The 10,092-nt window shown below is 39.5% G+C and overlaps 1 protein-coding gene across 1 annotated transcript in view; it reads left to right on the forward strand.

The window, feature by feature from the left end:
* GPC6 (glypican 6) overlaps nucleotides 1-3,403 on the forward strand; it is a 716,537-nt gene extending 713,134 nt beyond the window's left edge. The window contains 2 exon segments of the mRNA XM_041423396.1: nucleotides 2,590-2,765; nucleotides 3,201-3,403. Coding sequence (XP_041279330.1) covers nucleotides 2,590-2,765; nucleotides 3,201-3,403 — 379 coding nt within the window.
* The last annotated feature ends 6,689 nt before the right edge of the window (nucleotides 3,404-10,092 follow it).

A 10,092-nucleotide genomic window follows, 5' to 3' on the forward strand; every position in this document is an offset into this window, starting at 1 on the left:
CATCAAGTATGTGTCCCTTACACACCTAAGTGAGATAAACTTGCCAGGAATGCTTTGGGGGTCACCAGATCCTGGGCAGATAAAGCATGGTGTGTGGCAGCTGGACAAAATCACTGAATGGGCTGCCCCATGTAAAGTTAGACAATCCTGAGAAGGACATCAGATGCACACTACTCACAGTGCAAAAAACAAACCTCCTTGAAATGCACACACCAAAGCACTCTCTAACTGCTTTAAGTCAGTACATTCTTCCTTTATTATTGATGGTAAGACAAAATGAAATCAGACAGAAATCAGTCAAAGAAAGCCTGTGAGCTGCCCTTCAGAGCTGTCCTTAGCGTGTCATGGACAGCTTGCAAGAGCTGCTAACCCTTCATAAACAAGGAAAGCAATCCACATGAATATTTAGCAATTTCAGATCACTTGTAGCTGGTAACAGCTATGGCCATCATCATGGACAGGATATGGAGCAAGACAATCATCCTGTCTGAGGCAGTAGTTCGATTCTTACATTCTTGCTTTTTTAATCAACTGCACCTTGAAATTGCTGATTTACTACTAAGGCTGAGTAATTTATCTACAGTGGCCCTTTCATTTGTAGAGACATGTGACAGATGGAGATTCTGTTCCTTTGCAGTCCAGAGCATCTCTGCTTGCCAAGGTCTCCATCCTACTGCCTCCAGGCAGCTCTGCAGAATTATTTCCTATTCTGTCTTTAGTGATTCATAACACCATGGCCTGCAGTCTTCCATACTGGGGGAGGTAGCTCTGTGTTCTCACCACAGTAAATCTGACTGCAGGAGCCTGGATGGGATCCCCACAGCAATGTTATTTCTTGCCATGGTACTAGTGAAACAACAGGACATGCAGCTTGAAGCTGGGTATTTTGGCAATCATGTTTGGTTCTTCAATGTTCACACAGCCCCAGGATTATTGTCATGTAAACCTTCAAAGGCCACTGGTGGCAAATGAGTCTCATCTTGCAAAGCGAGGGCCCATTATGCTAAGACTCAGCCCTTCCTTGGTGCAGCAAAGCATCTGTTGTCTTGTGAACCTCCAGAAGCAATGCAGAGCTTATTTTCCCTTCACCATGACTTCAACAGAGAAAATCCTTTCATCTCCCTTACTTTCACATTTATTTTCCAGAGGTATTTCTTCTTCCAGACCAATACGAACAATGCTGTCATCAATGCCAAATGTCAGTGCTGGTAGAGAACTGGGCACGAACAAGTGAGAGTGATGTGAAATATTCTCAAACTGTATTTGGTATCAGGCATTGTGAAAGTTTGTCTTTAGTAGGCTAGACTGTGCTGTCATTGTCTGAGCACACAAGGACTCCCACAAACATACCAGGGCAGCCTGGTGTGCAAACTAATTACAAAATAGATCATATCCTTATAAAGAATGTAAACAAAGGATAGATCTGCCCCAAATCCCTTGCAGCCTAAATATGAGACAAAGATAGTAGGAAAGACAGACAAGGGAGAAGAGGGAAGCTGTGATGCACTATTTTCTTAGGGTGCCATGCCAGCATAGAGAAATAATGTCAACCTTTTTTCAGCCTGGCAGCTGTAAAATGCACTGATAATTTTTGACAGAAATTCGAAGCAGGAAAAAATGTAGCTTTGCAAAAGCCTACAAGGAGAGCTTCCTGAGAACAAAAAACAGCAGGGGACAAAGAGTGCATCTTTAACAAAGGGTAATGGAGATTTTTACTGTAGGATGATTGGAGGCATGGGCTGCTTTTTGTAGGGGAAAGATGTGCAAAAGCACACTTGCTGCCTGCAAGCAGCCTAAGACTGCATTATTCAAGGTCAGAGAAAGGAATGCTGCAGTAATCAAGAAATTATAAGGTAAGAGCCTGAATAAAAGATTCAGATTTGTGGATGGATAGGAAATGCCATACCCTAAATGCTATGCACAAAGTACATGAGACATGAAAGCATAGCTTGGTTTAAAGGAATAATAACCAAATCAAAGAGAATACTGGAGCTTGGTAAAATTATAATGCTTTTTATGGGCCTGGATGTCATGTAGGCTGGAGATGTTGTTCATGGTGGTCTAAAAAAGAGATGCAAGGAAGAATTGGAGAAGAAAATTAAGTGCTCTTTTAAACTAGGAAAGCCATTAACACCTCAAGATAGGCTTCTAAACAGTCTCAGAACAACAAATATGCTATATGCAACAAAAGACTTCATATTTTTTAAGCAGAAAGAAATAAAAACAGCAGAATGCACTGTTAGATGCTTAATTTAGTGTGCAGCCATTCATGTCAGCAGAGGATATGAATATGTGCTGACTTACTGCTGGCTTGCGAACCTTTTCCATAGTTCACACAGTCATTGCTCTTGCTGGGGAGTATATGAAGAGTTAGGAGGTTGAAAAACCTAAATCCTTTCTGCTCCCCATGCAGCTGTGCTACTAAACACATCCTTTGGAGTCAGTAAAATTAAAAACTATATTTTTAAAACAGTTTTAATGGATCTGTTTAAGAACTGCACATTGAATTTCTTAGCACATCATTTACTGCGCAGCGTTTTATTTCTGGAATTACTGTGTCTCAAACTAATCTCTCATTCTGCTGTACAGATACTTGCCTGAGATTATGAACGATGGCTTGACCAACCAGATCAACAATCCAGAAGTAGATGTGGACATCACAAGGCCAGACACCTTCATTCGACAGCAAATCATGGCCTTACGTGTGATGACTAACAAACTGAAGAACGCGTACAATGGGAATGATGTCAACTTCCAGGACACGAGTAAGAAACCATTAACTGTCATTACATAACTGTGGCTTTGGAACCCGTTTATAAATTGGCTCTGTTGCCATGACTTTCTGCGGTCTTTGTGCTCTGCGCTGCTGACAACATAAAAAGTCTTTTTCTGTTCCATGAAATTCCAGTTATATAATTGTTTCTTTTGCTTCTCTTGCTTATCTTCATGTTTAATACATCCAGACACTGAAGGCTTTCCATAATGCCAGCAGTCTGATCCTTTTTCAGAAGAGCATTTAATCACCTAATTAAGTCACAGTGGGTTTCATTTGGAAGCTTTACTGAATGAAATTTAGCACCACCAACACTTCTTCATTCCCAAAGCGTTCATCCCCACTGGGGTGCCAAATGGAAGGGAGAAAAGGGATGAAAGCTGAAAGCTATATCACTCACGCTGTCTCCCTCACTCCTTTGTGCCAGGTGACGAAACCAGCGGCTCAGGCAGCGGGAGCGGCTGCACAGACGACATCTGTCCCACCGAGTTTGACTTTGTCACCACCGAAGCACCGCCTGTCGACTCGGACAGGAGAGAAGTGGAGGCTTCAGCCACACAGGCTGGCTGGTCACTGCAGACATTGCTCGTCATCTTCCTCAGCCTTGTACTGCAGAGACAGTGGAGATAATCCTGGATCTAGTCAGAGAAACTGTGTTTTAGCTACAGAAACAGCCTACTTTCTTCTTTTCTTATACTCTTGGACAATGGACCATGCCACAAACACTTGCAGTTTTCTACAAGATGGCAGTTATTGCAACCTGCTTCCCATTTTAGTTTTCCCAAAGAGTACCAGGTGCCAGACTGAACTGCTTCCTGCTTTTTTCAGATATCTCTGAAGACAATATCCACTCTTGAGAGAATTCTTTCTCAATCCTTTATTACAGGAGACTTTCTGAGCTTCATTTCCTTTTATGCTGCAAAAGGGAAAAAAGATCTTACAGTATGTGTTTTTCCTCAGTGAGAAAAAAGATGGGGGAAGAAACCAAGAAAGTTTTCTTTCTGAATCAAGCCTGACTCAAGGCTGCTGCATTTCAACAGAATATCAACAAAAAAAAAAAAAAAAAAAAAAAAAAAAAAAAAAGAAAAAAAAAGGAACAAAAAAAAATGCAACTGTTCTTCACTGACAGCCAGGTTTCCTTTAGGAACGTCTGTAGGATGATTCAGGTCATCAGAATGATCACTGTTATAGGGAGGAAGGCTGGATTTTTTTTTCCCCAACGCTAAAAGTATGTCTCAGCAGTGAATGTCTTGCACTCCATCTGCCAACCACATCAGATTGGTATGAAGGTAGAGAAGCTGAAAAATAAGTTTATCTTTTAGTATGGTAGTAGCTCCACTAGCTTCAGAATGTCATGTTACAGTTGCTTAGGATTTGAATCTTAATGCCCAGTAAAAATATAAGTAGTAGCACGATTTCACCTAGTTTCTTTAGGATTTATCCATGTTATAGAATTGTCACAGTTTTCCACTTAGCTCACCCCTGTGAGCTCACCAGCCATGACGGTAATGTTAAACAACTCTCTTGACCCCTAACGGGTTCAGACAGAAAATAATCTCTTGTGATGTAATCTTTTTCCTTTTGTTGCTGTTCTGACATCGATTAGAACTTTTTGCTACTATGTCCATTACCCTACCAAGACAGCAATTCACTAACAGACTAACAGCAACCGGATCAATAGTGTGTTTCACACCTAACTACATCTTTCATATCAGTTAATTTCAGTGTCTCAAGGATTTCTTCTACAAAATTTCAGATCAAACAAATATATAGTACTGACATGGAGATTTCTTTCACTTTTTTAGTCTTAGTATGATCATCTATTTTTATATATATAAATATATATAAATCACAGATTTTAACTTCTTAATTATGAGCTCAGGGTTGACACTTTATAAGAAAAAAAATGTTTGGTCAACCAACTCTTCTTTTTTGCTGCTCTGAAAAGTAACCCTCTAATGACTGGTGAGCATGAAAATCAAAGAAGAGAATTTTTTACATATCCAGTTGTCCATTTCCTAACAAGTTTGCAGGTTGGTGAAGAAAACCTCTCTCATATGTGTGTATTTGGTGGAGGGGGCAGGGGGGAGCATGTGAGTTTGTGTGATAGGCCTAGAGAAGGACATGGATGTTAATTGTGATGGTAATTGTACTTCAGATTCTTCAAGGATACATTGCTTTAATAATCATTGTCTAAACGGTTATGGTCTGGGATAGAGTTTCCCTAATTTGCATCTGGTCATAAAAGCCAAGATGGAAGCTGTTTAAATCCTGGACAAATGTGTGTCAACAATTAGGCATCAAAATCTTCCTTTTTTTATCAACCACAGACAAAGGATTTTTGGGGCAATTCTGCGTGGTGTTGAAATAATTCATCATAAATTTATTTCTGATTCTTACATTGACTCTGGAAAAGGTATACACAAACTGTGGTAACACTGTAAAGCCAGCCAACCACATTCCAATTAGCAGCAGAGCAGGTAGATCGTATCCATTGCAATCGCTTTTTCTTTCAAATTAAAATTAGCTATTGATTTAGGCATGAAATTAAAATAGAAAACACACAGCACGTTAGAATAAAGTATACTTAAGCACTTTTACCAAAACAAAAATATTTACAATCTATTTATATAGTATGTCTAATAACAAAAAGCATAAGTTTTAAGCCACTTGTATTCAATTCCTTTTTTCCCCATTTGTTTATAATGATAGCATCATAGAATCATAGAATCATGGAATGGTCTGGGTTGGAAGGGACCTTAAAGATCATCTAGTTGCATCCCTCCCTGCCATGGGCAGGGATGCCATTCACCAGACAAAGTTGCTCAGGGCCCCATCCATCCTGGCCGTGACAGGTGGTCTGTTCTTCTGGGCCCAGATTAGTATGTCACTGTCTAAGTGTGCAGATCACACAGGCCTTACATGGCCATAGCAATGCTTCCCGCTTCTCCAAATGTTTCCCCGGGAGCAGGTCTTCTGATTGAGCATTTACTGTATCCAGGAAGTTTAAGCCAATTCTCATAGGCTTTTTCTTTTGCCCTGGTACAGCAGGTATCAAGCAGAAGGTCTTTGCTTTTAATTTTTTTTCCTGAACTTCCACATGCAGTTTTCTATAAGAAGAACCCTTCAAACATCTCCCCATCTCCACATCCTCTCTACGTCCTCAGCAACTTTCTTTCAGGAGAAGTTAAGTTTGATTTTGATTTCTCTGGTTGTGTGTTTATTCGGTGGTAACTGATTTTATTTCCATCTGATTATTCTAGTTCTGAAAGCTTATTGACCGGCAAAAGTGTCCAAGCCCTCGGATGCAAGTCCTCTGTTGTACTTGCTCCACTCTGCTAGTGAAGGAGCTGATGGACTCAACAGGTTTTTGGGTTAGCCTTGGCACACATGTAGGTGATCTGATGACTCTTTTCAGCTGGTTCAACCAAGGTGTGTGTTCAGGGTGCTCGCATCTATTTGCAGGCTTCTACGCACTTTTAGCAAGAAGTTGGATCCTTTTGGACAAGGAGTGAGAAAGAACTAGGGGTTCACAGAAGGCGCTCATCACTGGAGGAGCTTGCCCTGCTCTTCTTGAACTGGATCTTATAAACTGCTGCTCAAACAACACACCAGCTTAATCTTTGCCAAAATGTGATTTTTGCGGGAGTTCTGCCAGAAATTTTTGTCTTCCATATTATTATTTCTCCTCTTATTTTGCTACTATGCATGGTGATATTTTGTCAGGAGATGGAGATGCCTTTGCGTGAAGCTACTGTGTATACATTTCTTTAATAGTCCCTAAAGGTTGAATACACTCTTCATACATTGCATTTTTCTGAGATTAAGAGAGCTATTAAATCTACAGAGAAAATTAAATTGGGAATGAAGGAGAGAAAAGAAAAAGCATTCATGTTCATAAATGTGAGAATCTACATAATTTCCAATTATTCTATTCACACATCCTTTGCATCCAATAGCTCTTCTTCTGAGGTAATTTTTTGGTATGCCACAATTTAAATATTTCTCTTCTGTTAGCAGCAGATAAAGTAAGAAATTATAAAGAAGACAATTACATGTTCAAGAAAAAGGAGCTAAGTCCTAAGGAAAATTCCTTTGATTGTGTAAACCCTCTATGCTGTGCAATCCAGAAGTTCTTCAAATGTAATGTTCTTTTAAAGTGGAGGCTAATAAAAAATTAGATGCAATGAATTACATAACCATTGCTGTAGACCCCTGTGAGGTTTTATCTTTTTGATATTAACTGAGTTGTTTTCGCATCATCCCCAAATTTTTCATGTTCATTGTACTGCAGATTTTTCTACTGATGACTCAGTACATAGTATTGTAAATGCAGTGCAGACTACCTGAACTCTGGCCAAACTTAGGCATTTCAAAAAAGACAATCAGAAAAATTTGAAAAAAGAGAATAGAGATTTCCTGCAAAAGAGGAAGAGGAAGGGTTCTGGTAAGGGTTGATCTATCCCAGTTCCCTAAGAGGCATTACAGACCTCTGTCCATGGAAAGCTCCGAAAATCTGAGTCTCAGATGGACAAATCATCCCAGTTCTGTGGGACTTTTAGGAAGAATGATTCCCATAGATGTGTGAACCAATTTGAGCTGCTTCCATGCAAAATGGCTTTACTGTGCATGTGACTGAGCACTGGCACAGATTGCTCAGAGAGGCTGTGGAGTCTCCCTCACGGGAGATATTCAAGAACCATCTGGACACAATCCTGTGCCATGTGCTCCAGGATGACCCTGCTTGAGCAGGGAGGTTGGACCAGATGACCCCCTGTGGTCCCTTCCAACCTGACCCCTTTTGTGATTCTGTGATTCTATGAACTGGAGCTGTTCTTGGGAGGTGGACTCTATGTGCAGTGTCTCAGCAGGCAGCAGTTGCCTTCAGTTTACTAACTGATTCTGAAACATTATCAAATGTAACTATACTTATTCACTGAAACTTTTATTATTTCAACATAAAAAATAAATTACAGCACTGATGCAAGTTGTGGTTTTTGTTTTTAATTTGCTTCCAAAGATAGCCCATTAGAACTGAAAACAACGGAGAACAGAAAATTTTACAACAATTATGCAGGTTTCTATAGATTTCATTACGGATATTTAGAAGAAATCCACATTTCAAAGACCACAAAACTATGTTTACTATATTAACCCATAAATGTTCAAACTTGGTAGAGGAGAATGGATAGAGTTAACAACAGTGGAATGTTACATAAAATTAAAAAAAGCCATAATTTTAAAGGGAAATTCAGCAGTCAAAGGCTAAGTCTTAGTGTCAGTACTGAGATTATGTTGTCAAAACATAATAGACTCAGCAATGCCTACTTTCAAGAAAAATAGGGCAGGCGATGCACTGAACATGGCAATGTTTTCATTACGACCACTCAGATGGACTGTGAGGATCATATTAATATGGGTAATTATGACCCTTTTTGGATAAGATAATGATAAAGACCAGAGTACCATGGTAACAGGGTGTGTGAAGGATAAATGTTATGATAGTAACAATTTCCTCCTCTGTTAAACCATGTAGGAGACATAATGGAGAATGAAAAGATTTTTAAAATAAAGCTCCAACATCAGACAAGAGTGATGGTCTCAAATTAATTTAGTCTGAACATTTTGCAACAGTCTGTCCTATTCAAATCTGCTGACCAATACAAACAACCAATCACTTGAGGGCAATTTGCCAACATAACATGAAGTACTCACTTACAGTATCTACTCACTTTTCCTACTAAGCTGAGTATATAGTTTATGATTCTGATTGTGCATCATATGAGGTCGTAACCAGACTTGTGCATTGCACCTGTGTGAAATCCTGGTGCCATGACAAAGCAAATGGGAGCTTTGTCATTAACAAAGATTTTGACTCTAATTGGGGAGAAAAAAAATTAGTTCATTTTTTTCCAGAAGCTGTTCATGTGTGGTTTATTTCTGTCTCTTAATAAAACAACAACACTGTCCATAAAAGGAGTGGCATTGTCACCTGCAAGTTTTCAACCTCTTCTCCAAAGCAGTTGCAGTCTTTCTGCCTGGTTTCCCCACAGCCAAGGTCTCTGGACTCTCCAGCAGTTCAAGAAAGTCATATGTGTTTGTCTGTAGCTTAAAGTCTACACAGTTAAATCAAATAACTTCAAGAAATTTGGTCAGTATTTCAGTCAGCTCTTATTTCACCTTCATATTTAATCAAGTAGCACTGATAATTAACAATATAACCCACATGAAAGGTTTTTGTTTCACACTGGTGAAAAGAAAGTCTTCCTTTTCCTCCTTTATTCTGGCACCAAGAAATCTGTGTGGCTTAATACTTAAAGCAGTTGGCAGCATCTGGTGTGTAGTTTGTTTATTAAATTCAGAACAGCTGTATTACTAAGAGGAGTTGTCTTTTTCTTGGGAAGGAATAGGGAAAGAGTGTGTCCATCTATCATTAGCAAAAAAGATGTACAGAATGTTGACTATTTATCTTAGATATAGCAGAGGTCCATCTGTCAGCATTTCTGAAGATGCTTTAAAGTCAAATTTCCAGGGAAGACAAATCTACTCCCACTAAAACATAAATCAGTATGATTTTCTTCCATGAAATAATACAGAATATGTGGCTTTCAGTTCCAAGCATTGAAGAAGTTAGAAAGAAATTTGATTTCTCTGAAGTGGGAAGCTAGCCATTTAGACAGCTCTCCTTCTCTCATCTCCTGCAGCTCTTTTGTAGCTCTCCAGGGATCTCCTGAGCCCCCACACAGATTGTCTGAGGCAGGGAGCCTCCTGGGTAAGCAAGTTGTCCCTGCTAACAATGGAGTTTGTTTTTCCAAGATGAATAGAAAGACACTGAGGAATGAGTCAGGGCAGAGTGACTTCAACAGTGAGACCCAGCAGATATATATGGCTGTGGGGGATTAACAATAAAATCAGGTGAGGGACAGCTGGAGCTCTTCACATCTGCCCAGCTCTTCTTTTCAACCTACTGCCTGTGAATTTTCAGTGTAGTCTGATTATATCTACTCATGGACATAGCAAAGGCATAAATATTGCTTCACAAGTCAGCAGTGCTTTGGTAGTCTGCTGCAAAGTCTCTCTCTCTCTCTTCTCATTTTCCTGGTAGACTGTCTAATTCTGTATCTTTCAGAGTCTGTGGAAGAGCCTACTACCTAAAACAGATTTCTGTGTGTCAGTAGTCCATTTTTCATTTTTTAAAAGTTTTATTTAGGCACAAAAGTTGTTCTCATGTCTCATAAAAGTTACTCAGTTTCACTATGCATCTAGTGAGTTTTCTTCTCCAGCCTGAAAATAACACTCAGAGGAGGCTTTGGAGAAAG

The sequence above is a fragment of the Onychostruthus taczanowskii genome, unplaced genomic scaffold, assembly GCF_017590055.1.
Source record: "Onychostruthus taczanowskii isolate IOZ18803 unplaced genomic scaffold, ASM1759005v1 scaffold77, whole genome shotgun sequence".
Taxonomy (NCBI): Eukaryota; Metazoa; Chordata; class Aves; order Passeriformes; family Passeridae; genus Onychostruthus; species Onychostruthus taczanowskii.